Source organism: Symphalangus syndactylus, chromosome 12 (genome assembly GCF_028878055.3).
Source record: "Symphalangus syndactylus isolate Jambi chromosome 12, NHGRI_mSymSyn1-v2.1_pri, whole genome shotgun sequence".
NCBI classification, from domain to species: domain Eukaryota; kingdom Metazoa; phylum Chordata; class Mammalia; order Primates; family Hylobatidae; genus Symphalangus; species Symphalangus syndactylus.
The window spans coordinates 103092213-103107693 of NC_072441.2; the positions used below are offsets into that span (position 1 = coordinate 103092213).

The following is a 15481-nucleotide window of genomic DNA, read 5'->3' on the forward strand; positions in this document are numbered from 1 at the left end:
CAAGGGAACAGTATAAGTCATAGCAAAAAAAATTAAAAATTCAAAATATCCATTGAATTTGGCAGTTAGGAAATCATGAGTAAGCTTGACAGGTACAGTAACAGGGAAGCAGTAAAGGCTGCCTGCAATAGGACTACTGAATGAGAAATAATTTCACTTTGAAAGGAAAATTATTCCAAACTTTGGAAACAAGGCAAAAAGGTGAGTGGCATGTCCTTTCAGTGTCAAACCAAGGACTAGGGGATTGTACTTTGTTCATTTCATTGTTCACTACTGATTTAAAAGTCCTATACTGAATCTATACATTAACTTGTAGATTTTTGTCCAGTAAGAATGCAAATCCCTACTTCCTTTCCAGTGGAACAGATAACACCAAAAGTTATAGTTTATTACCCTGTGAGACATTAACAGGTTTGTATCTAACCTTGCCACCTTATACTAACATTACATTATTAAATTGCCTATAAATACCTGGCTACTCAAATACACTCTCAGTAACTAATGAGTCGAATAAAGTATTTGTCACATGTCCATTTATATTTGCATAATATTGTCTGGAAAAGCCTCCCTTAGTGTTACTTCTGAAAGACCTAAATAGAGTGAAGAAATGATCTGTGTGATGAGCTGGAGGAAGAGGATTATAGCTAGAGAGAACGCTGGGTACAGACTTGGAGGCAAGAGCAAACTCAGTGGGTTCAATGAATGAGAAAAATGCCACACTGTTTAAATCAGGGAGCAGGGAAGGAAGAGTGGTGAGAGATGGGTTCTGACACGAAGCTCATAAAGGTGAGATAAGATACGTAAAACACTCAAGTTCACATTAACGCGTTTGTACTTTATTCTAAGCCTAATAGGAAGCTGTTAGAGGTTTTTAAGCAAAGGGATATAATGATCTGAAAAGATATCTCGAGCTGCTCTGTGGAAAACTAACTCTAAAGGCACAATGGGGAAGCAGAGAAATCAGTTAGGAAGATAAATTTCAGATAAAATAATGATGGCTTGGACCTGGGTGTGTAGGGTAAGAAATATCTTTTCCTTCTACCCATTTTAGGCTCATTGGCTGGGGATCCTGTAACAAAAGACAAATTAACAAAAGAAAAGCATAAATATTAATATTAGTTTTACGTAACATGGAAACTTCATAAAGAAATGAAGACCCAAATAAACAGTTAACCTTAGTGTTGTTTACAGTAGGTTTGAAGAAGAATGGAGAATTGTGGGAAAATGTGATGGGGCTAAAAGACTGTGATCTAAGGGTAATAAACTGAGGGAAACTTAGCAAGGCCTGATGTTCATATTCGTCTCTATGTCCCTGTGTTTTCACAGATAAAGATGTTACTTTTATTCCAGGTATAGACAGGGCAACTCTCACATGAGGGTATTACGTCCTGCTTCAGAGCAGAAAGGTGCAAGAAAGTTAGAGACATTCCTGCATATGGTCTTTCTTAAATTCCTTCAGTTTAAAGTATTCAGTATGTCTAGGTGCCATATTTTTGGGTAGCATGTCCCAAACCCCGTCAGGTGGTAGACGCAGAGGTTGTGAGAAGTCGTTTAATTCGCTACATATTTTGAAGATTAAGCCAGTAAGGCTTGTTATATAAGATGTAAGGCCTGAGATAGAAGACTCGGATATGACTCCTTAGCCTGAGCAATTAAAAGAACGAGGTAACTGTTCACTGCATTAGATCCATATTTGTTTTTATATAATTATGTACTTAATAATTTCAGCTATTGGTCGGACACTTAAAAAAATGTATACTCTAAAATACACAGCTCTTAGGAGTTCATCCCATAAACTTTGACAATTCTATGTATCGGTGTAATATTTCCATTACCTGGGCAAATTCCCCTTCGCCGGGCCTTAAGCATAATCTACAGAAAAAACTACGTACATAAATATACTTTTACAACTCAATGAGATTTCTAAAGTGAACCCACCTATCTATAATCAGTGTCCAAATCAAGAAACATTACCTGAACCTCAAAAGCCCCCTGGTGGCTCTTTCATGTCATTGTCCTCCCCACTGTGCTCATTAACACCATGGGCTAGTTTTTAAATGGACCCACGCACTATGAACTCTTCTACGTCTGGCTTCTTTCCCTTAACTTCATTTTTTTGTGTGAAATTCACGCATGTTGCGTTTCGGCAATTTATTTTTGTACTGTACTTCCGATTCTTTACTACAGATAATGGTCAGCCTCCATTTCGCTAACAGCTTTTTTTCCTCTCCGAGATGCTGATTCTAATCGCTGCCTTGGACGATCTATAAAGCTGAGTGCGCGCTATGTGACCTCTCAGGGATTGTTTCCAACCGTGTTGTTGACATTTTGAGCCTGCCAAGGACTAGAATAATCTGAAAACTAAGCTTCTCTGGGGTCTCACTGAGTGGCAGGGTTAGAACCAGAAGAGAACATCATCTCCAGAAGGCATTTCACCATTTTCTTTGATGGTAAACGGGCTCACTTATACCGAATCCAAACCCAGGCGAGAACTACGGACTATTGAAATGGTCGATGAAAGGGGCGAAAGCACCAGGAAATTGTGCTTCAACAGTCCACAACAGAAAGGATGGCCTGAAACTGGCCATAGGCCAGCCCTTTTGTTAGCGCCTTGACCTGGGCTTCCGCTACGGGGCCCGGTTACGTGGCCAACGCAGCTCCACCTCCTACGGCGGCCAGTGATGACGCCACCACGTCGGAGCTGATAGACCTCGGTGACGTCTCCACCGCGCCAAACTCACAGAAAATCAAACCGCTACCATCAAGAGCCCTCCACGCTTAACATATCTGTTCTTTCTTGTTTCAACGTAACCAGGCTGCTCCTCCCCATTTTTTGCCTTCTTCTCGCGGAGGCTGAGAGACTAACCTTACACAACATGGCTGCGTGGTATGTCTGGTGTTCTAGAGCGGACGGAAGCAGATGACTCTCCAGTCAACTTCCGACTTGGACTCCGAAGATCGGTACGTTATTTCCGGGGCTGGGTTTAGGCAGCGGTTCCGAGCTGCGACTGCGCAGCGTGGCCCAGCGCGGTCAAATTATAATACATAAAGTTGTCAGGGCGAAGAGGAAGACATTACTCTTCTCGGACTGCCGGTTCGCTCGCGAGACTTGAGCGTTGCTAGGAGATTCGGCAGGCGGGCGGAGCCTGACTCGGCGGGGCGGGGCGGGGCGGGGTGGAGCCAGGCTCGGCGAGGCGGGGAACGGTGGGTGGGGCTAGGCTTGGCGGGCTGTGAGTGCTCGCGGTGGGCGGTGGCGGTGGCTGCCTCGCGAAGGTTCGAGATCCGTCGCGTGCCGGAGGCGGGCCGCGATCTCGCGCAGGGTCGGTGTGCGCGCAGGCTGCGGCGCCGCGACTCGTGTGGGTAGGCGTCTGCGCTCGGTTTGAGGGCTCGGCGCGGCATTTCCTGTTCCTTCCTCTGCGCGGCTGCAGCTCGGGCCTTCAGCCTGACCCAGCCCCCATGGCTTCAGAAGAGGTAAGTGGTCCGGCCCCCTCTTCCTCATGTCCCCCGGCTGGAGCTGCAGCGCCAGCCTCCTGCCCCACCGCCGTTTCCGTGGGCTGAGCCGCCCTGCGGCGACCCGGTCCCGCGGCAGTCGGTGCGCCGCCTTCCCGGGGGACACCTCACTCGCGCCTTGTTGCGCCGTCGGCTCCCCCGCGTTTCCCCTCGACCTCGCACCCCATCCGCCTGCCGGCCCGAGCGGGGGTGTGCGGCGATTCTCCGTGCAGGCGGTGCGGGGAGTGGGTCTGGGAGAGCGGCCCCTTGCGCGTGTTCCTCAGGCCCTTTCTGCCCTGGTTTCCCAGCCAGTGGACAGGAAGCTTCATTCAAGCAAAGCTGGGTGCAAACATGAGTGTCGTTCTTGGTAGAGGGCGGTTGGAAGGTGAGTTCTCGGTGCTGGCACTTGAATTCTCTTAGTCACGTTTTCTCTACACACGAGGAGCTGTGTTACTCTGGGCAAGTTGTTTAGCTTCTCTATGTCGCAGTAGCATCCATTTCATAGGATTGTTAAAAAATCTGATTTCTAGGTGTTTAAGTCAGTGATTGGCAAACAGCAATCTGCTATATGTGATTTTTAAAATAAATAACTTGGAAAGTTAGTTGTAATTAATAGTAAGAAAGCGAATGGCCTGTGTTAAAGCTCTGTAAACTCTGAACGTTGGAGAATTAAATTTTGTGGAGACTTAGTTTGCTTAGTTAGAAAATGGGAATGATAGTATTTGTATTGCTCATTTCCTGGCCTAAGTGGGAGGTGAAGACGGGACAGTTATTCACAGTTAAGGGTTGGGTGTGTATTAACTAGATTTGCTTTATGAAAACAAGTACTGGGGAATCCCAAGCTTTTGTTTTGTTTTTGTTTTAACTCAAAATCTTTTCTTTAAATGAAGAAAAACTGAGGTTTGTGTGTTCCAGTATTAATCTGGGTATCTTGTGACAAGTCTTTTAAGGTAGGTCTTGGTTACTATGTGCCCCTAGGAGAGAACTTCACAGTCTTGTAGGTGGATAGCTCAGTGTTCGTCCTCTTGAAAGTAGAGGTCGTTCTCAGTTTAGGTACTTAGAAATATACATTTAAGAGCACTTCATTTTTGTTTCATCACTCCAAAAAGAAACCATTTAGTGTCTTTTAAACAATTGCTTCCCATTCCTCCCTCAGCCCCTGACAACTACTCATCTTGTACTTTCTGTGAATTTGCCTATTCTAGGCATTTCATATAAATGGAGTCATGCTGTATGTGGCCTTTTGTTTTTTGCCTCCTTTAACTTAGCACTAACGTTTTCAAGTTCATCCATGGTGTAGCGTGTATCAGTACACATGCTCTTTATGGCTGAATAATATTCTATTATAGGCATATGGCACATTGTGTTTATCCTTTCATCCGTGTATGGACATTTATTTCCACTTCTTTTTTTGAGACGGAGTCTGGCTCTGTCGCCCAGGCTGGAGTGCAGTGGCGCAATCTCGGCTCACTGCGATCTCCGTCTCCCGGGTTCAAAGGATTCTCCTGCCTTAGCCTCTTGAGTAGCTGGGTTTACAGGCACGTGCCATCATGCCCGGCTAATTTTTGTATTTTTAGTAGCGATGGGGTTTCAGCACGTTGGCCAGGCTGGTCTCGAACTCCTGATCTCAAGTGATCTGCCCGCCCGCCTCGCCTCTGAAAGTGCTGGGATTACAGGTGTGAGCCATGGCGCCCGGCCTTATTTCCACTTCGTGACTAGCATAAATAATGCTGCTGCGAGTACCGTATCCAAGTTTTTTGTGTGGATGTGTTTTCAGTTCTCTGGGTTATATACCTAGGAGTGGAATTACTGGTTCATATGGTAACTTTTTGAGAAACTGTTAGACTATTTCCAGAGTGGTTGCATCATATTCCCACAAGCAATGTTTGAAGCTTCCAGTTTCTCCACATCCTTATCAACATTTGTTATTTTCTGGGGTATTTATTTTTCTTTTTCGGTTTATGATACCATCCTACTGGGTGTGGAGTAGCATCTTGGGAATTTGATATGCGTTTACCCAATGATGACGATGTAGAGCATCTTTAATGTTCTTGGTGTCCATTTCTGTGTCTTTGGAGAAATGTGTGTTGAATTCCTTTGCCCATTTTTGAGACACATTGGTGTTAATGCCTCCTAGTGAAAAATTAGGAAATAGGAAGATAAAGCTTGAATGCGTTATGGGTAGGGATAAAAGGAAAATAAAATTTTTATATACGTAGAACAAATACATGCCAAGAAGACAAGGAAAATTACATGATAAATTAGATAAGAAACTAGGACATCTTAAAGTATTTGTGCAGAAAAAGCATCAAAGGAATCACCTTTGTTGGTTTCAAGTCTGCCAATAACAGAACTGAGGAACTGTCTCAGTTTTAAGTTTTTTCAGTAGATACTTTATAATAAAAAGAGTACTTTAGAGTCAAAACTGGCAATAAAGAGGGCTTGGGAATTCAGCCATTGGGAGAATCCCTTGCCTAATTCGAAGTACCTTTCTGATTCTGCTAGATAAAGTATTCCTATTTCAGTCAAAAAGCAAAACCTCTTGCTTAGACTTAATATATTTAATTTTACATTTCAATATTTTTATTATGAATTAGGAGTTGTAGAATCAGCGTTTTTTTTGAAACCATTACAATAAAAATATTACTTTGAACTGAAACATCTTGGTTCTGTGCTCAAAAGATGAGTTTGCAAGATTTTTTGTCATAGTAATATGAGCTGTTCTTGGAAGGGTCGAGAGTGTGGACAAGAGGGTTGGGCAGAGTTGATTTTTTTTTTTTTTTTTGAGACCGAGTTTTGCTCTTGTTGCCCAGGCTGGACTGCAATGGCGCGATCTCGGGTCACTGCAACCCTTGCCTCCCGGGTTCAAGCGATTCTCCTGCCTCAGCTTCCCGAGTAGCTGGGATTACAGGCACGTGCCACCACACCCGGCAAATTTTTGAATTTTAAGTAGAAACGGGCTTTCGCCATGTTGGTCAGGTTGGTCTTGAACCCCTAACCTCAAGTGATCCACCTGCTTTGGCCTCCCAAAGTGCTGAGATTACAGGTGTGAGCCACTGCACCTGGCCAGAGTTGAACTTTTTATACCATGTCATCTGTTATAGATAGGCAAAACTAGGGCATCTGAGTTAAATGAGATAATAAAAGACTTGTAGTAAAAGAAAAGAACTAGTTCTGTTATTGCATTTTATAAGACTATTAAGAAACAGGCTTTCAAACTCTGTTGTGCGTCTGATATTCTAAGTTATAAAGCACTAAAAGACTTTTTTAAATTGAGCTTTTGATATAATCAAGCTGTGACACAAGATTTTTTTGGTCAAGTTGCTAGTATCAAGCCAGAGTGTAAAGTTACTGTAAGAAAAGTGAAACAGCTGTTTGGAAAGATCTTGTGTATTTGCAGTATGTCAGAGGGTAATTGGGGGAAAAAAAACTTAGGCTCAATAATTTTCTAACATTGTCTTTAACTCTTGAATTTCATAAAATGTTGCCTCTATCTCTAGAAAGTAGAAAGTAGTAGACTTTAATAGATGATGGATTGGCATGAGAAGAAAACGAGAACGTGGTGGCTTTTTAAAAAGATAATTTCCAAGAGTATGTTGCATTTTCGGTCTTTTGTCACCTTCTGTGCAACCAACTCCTACACTTCTGAGTGTATGACTGACCCAGCTTCAGAGCAAGACTTCCTCAAAAGCAGAAATTTTTTTTTTTAATCTTTTGTCTTAAAAATTAAGACTTTATTTATGTGACGTATTGAGGTGGGAAGATCAATGAAGACCAATCAGTGACAGAAAGTGGAGCATTCATTACCTCAGTTAAGTTTGCTATATAGCATTTTACCACGGTCACTGCATGTTCTCTCATCTCTTAAATATTTTAAAAGTGTCTAACATCTAATGACACTCGGATTAGATGTTACAAGGAAATCTATGAATCCTTTGTCAAAAAAAATTCTTTGTTTTACTTTTTAAGTCGCAGACGTTTCTTGTAAATATTTTAAAACATAAACTGGAAAATTTAGGTTTGAAGACCTATTTATTGTTTCTTCAAGATTGTTCAAAGTTTTCCTTTTGAAAAAAAGGAAACTTGAGTTAATTACAGTTAATAAGCCAGAGGGAAGAATTGAAGTTGCAACTCAATCCTAGAAAATTTAGATGAACCTCTTAATTCTTAGTGCTTATTTCAGTAAGTTGAAATGAGTGATAAGCACAATATCAAGCCATTTCCTTATTTATCATAGCTAACTTATTTTTTGTCTTAACACAGCTACAGAAAGATCTAGAAGAGGTAAAGGTGTTGCTGGAAAAGGCTACTAGGAAAAGAGTACGTGATGCTCTTACAGCTGAAAAATCCAAGATTGAGACAGAAATCAAGAACAAGATGCAACAGAAATCACAGAAGAAAGCAGAACTTCTTGATAATGAAAAACCAGCGGCTGTGGTTGCTCCCATTACAACGGGCTATACGGTGAAAATCAGTAATTATGGTATGACTTGCTTCCTTACAGCCAGTTCTGCCTCCGAGCAACCTATTCCTCATAGTGGTCTAACAAATTCATCCCCAGTGAGTTTTGAGTCTGTGTTTTTGGTGGCTTGGAACAAGACCCATCAGTTTTTATTTAATAAAACTTTTTTTAGATATAAATAGGAAAGGATGCATTCTAGAAGCTGTTAACAAGAGTAAAGTGATTTACTACAAAATGTAACAACAAGGAACGAACTTATTCTGAAATTGTTCAGTATATATGAGGCACAGCTTTGGTGGTGGTGGTGGTGGTGGTTTTTAATCATGTTTTATGTTTCACTCTGCCAACCACCACAATTAACTGAGGAGAGGAATCCAGTTAAATTCAGAAAATATTTTTGAGCACCTAAATGTGTATCACTATTGTGCTTGGACTTACAGATACACAACAGTGACTAAGACTCAATCCTTGCTCATGTTGTGGTTGGGACATTGACGTATAACTCATAGTGTAACAATGTAGTAATACTGTTTTCCTTCAATGGTGTATACACTTTTTTGTTTTGGCGGCAGCACAAGTTGAATATGAGTGATGAGCTCTCATTGGAGCAAGGACAGTCTTGTTTTTCTTTGTGCTAATAATGTCTAGCACATAAAAGGTAACATAGCTGAGGAAGTAATTCTGGAGGTGAGGAACAGGGAGAATTAGATTTGAGTGTGAAGGATGAGTCGTACGTTCAGCAAGTCAAAAAGGAAGGGAACAGCATGAGCAGAGGACGTGAATAGAGACTTGGAAGGCATGATCTATTTTGAGTATTGTTATAGTGAAAAGCATGTGTATGTCGTGCTTAAGAGATGTGCTATATAGTACTATAGGAAATTGCACTGTGTACTCAGTTACTCAGTTGAGTATAGGAAACTGGTCTGAAGGTGTTGAGGATTCTGGTATTTTAACCAGGAACATAGATTTGTGTTGAGGGAGAAACTTGTCGATCCGGAGGATGGACTGACTGAATGGGGAGAAACTATTAATAAATGAAGTTCTCTGGAACCCACTAGGGCATTTTTTCATCAACACTATGTTTCTTTTTCATTTTTGAGGGTACATAGTAGGTGTATTTATTTATGGGGTACATGAGATGTTTTGAGATAGGCATGCAATGTGAAAAACGTCATGGAGGATGGGGCATGTTTCTATTCTGTAGGACTAAGTGAGGAATAGGGATATGTATGTATATATTCTTGATAAACAGAAGATGCTTTTTTGTGAAGTTTTTTACTTTCTACAGATGTGATGGTATTTTGTGAAGTATATATATATGTCTTTTATATTGACAGAGTTCTAGGTTAGAGACGTACTGGTAGTTTGATAATACATACTGAAATGGCATTTAATAGATACCAGTAGGTTTGTCAGATTTGGATGAAGAATTGGAGTCTTTTACATTCTACTTTGCCCTGGAAAGGAATTAAGAGAGCTAGGATTCCATTTGTTAGACTACTTACAGAAGTAGAAATGGTTATGGAATTAGTATTGATACTTAGCCATCCAGCTTAGTGGAGAACTACCAGTATTTAGATGTAGGACAAAATTGTTTCCATAAAAGCCGTAAATGAACTAATCTTAAAGAATGTATTTAGTGATCATATTTTTATTCTGAGGGATAAAAAGAGCATAGGTTTTGTATTCAGAAACCTGGATTTGAATCTGAATTCTACCACTTGTTAGATGCCTAACTTTGGGTAGAGTACTTAACTGCTTTGAGGCTCCATTTCTCAACCTAGAAAGTTTCTTATATTTCAAATTTTTTCATGTTTATATGACTGGATTTTCATAATTCTACTTTCCTGAGTTATGAGCCATGTGCATTTGCTGTTCTAAAGATAGTTTCAGAGGCTTACTTACGTCCCATCTTTTGTTGTCGTTGCCAGGATGGGATCAGTCAGATAAGTTTGTGAAAATCTACATTACCTTAACTGGAGTTCATCAAGTTCCCCCTGAGAATGTGCAGGTGCATTTCACAGAGAGGTGAGTTCTCATTATAATGGGAAAGACAGTGATCATTAACAGTCAACATTGCCTTGAGACTCTTTTCTTTGCAGTTTTTAAAATTCTTAAATTTAGAATTAATTATCCTTTACAACTACTTTGAAGAGGTGAGCGTTAACTGGCCAAATGCACACCCTGAAAGAAAGCCAGCAGCTTTTTTTCCACAAGAACTATGGAGTAAGAGTACCTTTCATAGAACTAGAAAGATGATGTATTCACCATTGTGTTGCAGGTCATTTGATCTTTTGGTGAAGAATCTAAATGGGAAGAGTTACTCCATGATTGTGAACAATCTCTTGAAACCCATCTCTGTGGAAGGCAGTTCAAAAAAAGTGAGTGTGCTCTTTTTGGTTGTAATATTGTGAAACCTTACCAAATTGAACCTGGCTGATTTAGAACTGAGATGAACTGGAATGAATTTGTGCTACAATGGCAGAGTTAAGTGGCTACAGCAGACCCTAAATGAAACCTAAAATATTTACTATGCGGCCCTTGACAGAGAACATTTGCCAACTCCTTTTGTAGAAGAATAGGCTATTGTAAGAATATTCCATTAAAATCAGGGAGGAAGTAAACATTTGAAAGTAGTTAAGAGTGAGACTTGAGTTTTATGCCAGGTTTACAGCTTATTGTTTGTGACCTTTGGCAGCTTTATCACTCTGTGCCTCAGTTTCTGCATTTATGCGATAGTAATAATTTATTTCACAAAGTTGAAATGATACACTGAAGTGTAATACCATGTGTAAAGTGCTTAAATTAATGCTAGTGTTAGCATTGTGCATAATACTCATATACATAAAAGGAGGTCTTAAGCACTTAGCCTCCTTGGAGTTAGAGGCAGCTATAAAAATAAGGAAGGCCGGGCGCGGTGGCTCACACTTGTAATCCCAGCACTTTGGGAGGCCGAGGCGGGCGGATCACGAGGTCAGGAGATCGAGACCATCCTGGATAACACGGTGAAACCCCATCTCTACTAAAAATACAAAAAATTAGCCGGGCGTGGTGGCGGGCACCTGTAGTCCCAGCTACTCGGAGAGGCTGAGGCAGGAGAATGGCGTGAACCTGGGAGGCGGAGCTTGCAGTGAGCCGAGATTGCGCCACTGCACTCCAGCCTGGCGACAGAGCGAGACTCCGTCTCAAAAAAAAAAAAAAAAGGAAACTGTCTTTTAAAAACTACTCTTTGTAATTTTTACTAAACCAGATAGTCCCTCTTTTCTGCCTAATTTGAATAAATGAAGTTTAATGCGTTAGGTATATAGACATGCCATTCTGCCATCTGTTTTTATAATACATAATTACTTAACAGCTTACGGGGGATACTCAAATACAGTTGGATTTGCTGTCTTACTGCACCCTTCTGCATCCACTAGTCCCATAGGTAGAGTACCAAAAGATCCCTAGAAGTCGTATTGATCATTGTTTAAAGACCTGTACATTGCCCTTCTTTCTCACTTTCAAATGCCTCATCTTGCCCCTTACTGCCTTATGTGACTTGGTTTCTTGTCTATCCCTGACCCCTCTTATTATATTACTGTCCTTTTCAGTCACTAAAAGCCAGCCACTCCTCCTGCTCCTCAAACACACCAAGATCATCCCATCTTGGAGCCATTCTACATGCTCTGCCAACTGCCTTCTCCTGACCTTAGGCTTCAGCTCAGATTTTGCCTCAGAGAGGCCTTCCTAATGAAGTTCCTGCCCCCACCCCCATTGACACCCGCTTTGTCTTGATAGCACTTTCTAGGATATCACGGTATTCAAGTTTTACTTATTTATAGTCTTTTCACACTATGAATGTTCAGATTTTGACCTATTCATACAAGTATTACTAGCACCCAAAATAAGTCTATACATACTAGGGACTTGATCAATTTAATAAATAATTGTTTTCTAAATATTCATGCTTATCTCCATGTCTTCTAAGCTGTATTTGTTTTCCTGCTTTTCTTCCAGGTCAAGACTGATACAGTTCTTATATTGTGTAGAAAGAAAGTGGAAAACACAAGGTGGGATTACCTGACCCAGGTTGAAAAAGAGTGCAAAGAAAAAGAGTGAGTCTACTTTCATTTTTTAAAAGAATTTTAGTGTATTGTTTGAGATCATGGATTTTTAATAGTTTGTCTTTATGGATAATATATTTCTGCTTTCAACTGTCAGAAACTACTGAAGAGGGCGCATCCAGCAAGTTGCTTTTTAAGTTCTTTGTAGTTAAGGGTTGGCTCTTTAGTGTGGTTCTTAACCCTAGGCACAGTTGTGCTTCTATACAAATAACTGTGCCCATTCCCAGATACTCTGTTTCAGTAGTTCGAGAGAGGCTTAGGTACCCCTGTATGTTTTAAATTTCTCAGATGCTTGTGATGCGTAGTTTTCATTGTCACTGGTTTATAGTGAAAAAGATAAAATATTTTTATCCTTCTTAATAATGACCTTTTAAAAATGTTTATTCAGTGATACTTGCATTCTAGGTCAGTTCATCTTCTAGAGGTACTGACTAAATTAATTCAAGACCCAGGCCCAGATCTGTGTATCTCAGGCTTAAGAGGAGAGTTTTTCTAATTAAAAAATACATGAGCTTCAGGGTACATCCATGTGTAATGTTTATGATTTTCCCTCAATTTTTTTTTTCAAATTATGAGGAAACATGCTTTTAAAAAATGAAAACAAGTTAGAAAATCAAATCCTTATTTTACCTGTTAAAAATCACAGGAGGCCAGGTGGGGTGGCTCACGCCTGTAATCCTAGCACTTAGGGAGGCTGAGGCAGGCGGATCACCTGAGGTCAGGAGTTTGAGACCAGCCTGGCCAACATGGTGAAACTCTGTCTCTACTAAAAATACAAAAATTAGCCGGGCATGGTGGCATGTGCCTGTAATCCCAGCTACTCGGGAGGCTGAGGCAGACAGAATTGTTTGAACATGGGAGGCGGAGGTTGCAGTGAGCTGAGACTGTGCCACTGCACTCCAGCCTGAGCGACAGAGCAAGACTGTCTCAAAAAAAAAAAAAAAAAAAAAAAAATCATGGGAAATCCCTGTGCCTAAAAATAGCCCCTTACTATTTTGATGACCTCTTTCATGCACCAAGTGTGTGCATGCTTGGTACGTGTGTGTTGTTTTCATTAAGATGAATTTGTGCGTGCTGTTTTGATTGTGAATATCTTTGGGTACTCTGTCTTCCCTCTTACCCCTCTACTTCCTGCCAATGTTAACAACCTGAATTATAGTATCTTCCGGTGCTTTCGTTTCTCCATTGTTGTATATGTTTTCTTTTTAAAGGAAGCCCTCCTATGACACTGAAACAGATCCTAGTGAGGGATTGATGAATGTTCTAAAGAAAATTTATGAAGATGGAGATGATGATATGAAGCGAACCATTAATAAAGCCTGGGTGGAATCAAGAGAGAAGCAAGCCAAAGGAGACACGGAATTTTGAGACTTTAAAGTCCTTTTGGAACTGTGATGTGATGTGGAAATACTGATGTTTCCAGTAAGGGAATATTGGTGAGCTGCATATATAAATTTGACAGATAGCTATTTACATAGCCTTCTAAGTAAAGGCAGTGAATTCTCCATTTCCTACTGGAGGATTTATTTAAATAAAATAAGCTCATTAAACACTCCTGCAAAGATGGTTTTATTAGTACCCTGGTCATTTCGTTCAAGGAAGGGTTATATTGCATTCTCATGTGAAATACAAAAAGCAAGTCTTGCCCAATAAAAACGCTACAGTGTGTGTATTTTTTTTTCAGCTAAGAATTGGAAAAGTATTTGCTTGCCTTTAAGTTACTGACATCAGCTTCCACCAGTGTAAAAATTGAGTAAAACTTGAAGTTTTACATAAAATGCAAATCGGTGTCTGTGCTTGAAGGTTGCTGTAGAGCATCTGACCCCTTATTACCACCTTAAGCAATGTATATGCCATGCATTACCATGCACTAATTCAATCACAGGTGTTTCTATCTAGATTTAAATGTATTTGTCAATGAATGTGGAATAGAAACTAAATCTAAACATGACAATAATAGACACACATCTTTGTATGGTACCAGTTAGTTTTGCCGTGGATCGGATGGTTTATAAAAGTAATAACCATAAAGCAAAAAATAATTTGAAAGCCCGTCTATTCCTGTGCTCAATAAAGTTTTTCTTCATTAGAACAGTTTTATGATTTATTTGTCTAGGAGTATGTCAGAAAAATCATGCTTTTAGTAGGAATTACTCCTATTCCCCCTGAAGTCAGGACCAGTGCCTGTGATCTCCATTACTATATTTTACTGGAGGTATTAGCCAACACAGTTAGATCAGAGAAAGCAGTTGAAGCCAGGCATGAAGGCTGGCGCCCGTAATCCCAGCTACTCAGGCTGGAGGATCACTTGAGCCCAGGAGTTTAAGGCTGCAGTGAGCTATGATCATGCCACTGTACTCCAGCTTGGGTAACAGATTGAGAACCTGTCTCATTAAAAAAAAAAAAAGCCATTAGACACACAGGAAAAATCCAGAAGGGTAAACTAAAGCTACAATTAATATGGGAATTTGGAAAATGGTAGGATTTAAAATACAGAAACAGCTTATATATAGGATAGCTGTAAGTAAATACTGAAACATATTATGCCTCTGTAATTGGTGTTGACACATGAATAGAATAGCAGACACAATGCATATGAAAGTTACAGAATATGGTAAAAGTGGGGTAAAGATGGGTTTTTAATGATACTAAGATAACTGAAAATAGGCATATAGATGATACAGTCCAAGCCGCCTGAAGATCTAATTGTAAAAATGAAAGCATACAAATACTAGAAGAAAATGAGAGAATATTATATGTGACTTAAAACCTAGAAGAAATAAAACTATTGATCAATTTTAACTACATAAAAATGTTTATAGGACAAGAAAAACCCCACCATAACCCAAGGCAAACAATGTATTGAGAGGATTCCAATAATTAAGAATACTTCATACAAAAAGAAATGTAAATGACCTTTAACATGTAAAGATGCTCACTTTGTTCAGAAGAGAATAAACCAGTGTTTTTACCTTTCACTTGAAAAAGAAGTTTAAAAACAAGAGTATTGAGTTGAGGCTGTGGAGAAATAAGGACACATATATGGGAGTGAAATGAAAAAGTTAAACTTTGGTTAACAAGAATATTTGGGCGGGTGCAGTGGCTCACACCTGTAATCCCAACACCTTGGGAGGCCAAGGTGGGTGGATCACTTGAGGTCAGGAGTTCGAGACCATCCTGGCCAACATGGTGAAACCCTGTCTCTACTAAAAATAAAAACTAGCTGGGCATGGTGGCAGATGCCTGTAATTCCAGCTACTTGGGAGACTGAGGGACAAGAATCATTTGAACCTGGGAAGCTGAGGGACAAGAATTACTGGAACCCTGGAGGCAGAGGTTGCAGTGAGCTGAGATCATGCCACTGCACTCCAGCCTGGGTGACAGAGTAAGACTCGTCTCAAAAAGAGTACTTGGTAATAACCAT

At 40.4% G+C, this 15481-nt stretch overlaps 1 protein-coding gene and 1 long non-coding RNA gene across 7 annotated transcripts in view; one reads left to right on the forward strand and one right to left on the reverse strand.

Moving 5' to 3' along the window:
• LOC134734565 (uncharacterized) overlaps positions 1-3006 on the reverse strand; it is a 66245-nt gene extending 63239 nt beyond the window's left edge. For all 4 annotated transcript variants that reach the window (XR_010117651.1, XR_010117649.1, XR_010117652.1 and 1 more), the window contains exon 1: positions 2867-3006. This is a non-coding gene — a long non-coding RNA (uncharacterized lncRNA). The remainder of the gene's footprint in view (positions 1-2866) is intronic.
• Positions 228-14149, forward strand: CACYBP (calcyclin binding protein). 3 transcript variants are annotated; one of them, XM_063627383.1, is made up of 6 exons: positions 228-2961; positions 7753-7972; positions 9883-9979; positions 10233-10332; positions 11951-12048; positions 13269-14149. In XM_063627383.1, the coding sequence occupies exons 1-6, from the start codon at positions 2890-2892 to the stop codon at positions 13423-13425; spliced, it is 744 nt and encodes a 247-aa protein (XP_063483453.1). In that variant the 5' UTR covers positions 228-2889; the 3' UTR covers positions 13426-14149. The 3 variants fall into 3 exon arrangements, with proteins under 3 accessions (XP_063483453.1, XP_063483454.1, XP_063483455.1); XM_063627384.1 differs by lacking the exon at positions 228-2961 and adding an exon at positions 2992-3471; XM_063627385.1 differs by lacking the exon at positions 228-2961 and adding an exon at positions 3738-3874.
• Positions 14150-15481: the final 1332 nt, after the last annotated feature.

Coding starts and splice junctions, on each gene's coding strand:
- CACYBP (XM_063627383.1), top strand. CDS start 2,890: ATGTCTGGTGTTCTAGAGCGGACGGAAGCAGATGACTCTCCAGTCAAC. Junction 7,973..9,882: donor GGTGAAAATCAGTAATTATG/GTATGACTTGCT, acceptor TGTCGTTGCCAG/GATGGGATCAGTCAGATAAG. Junction 12,049..13,268: donor AAAGAGTGCAAAGAAAAAGA/GTGAGTCTACTT, acceptor TTCTTTTTAAAG/GAAGCCCTCCTATGACACTG.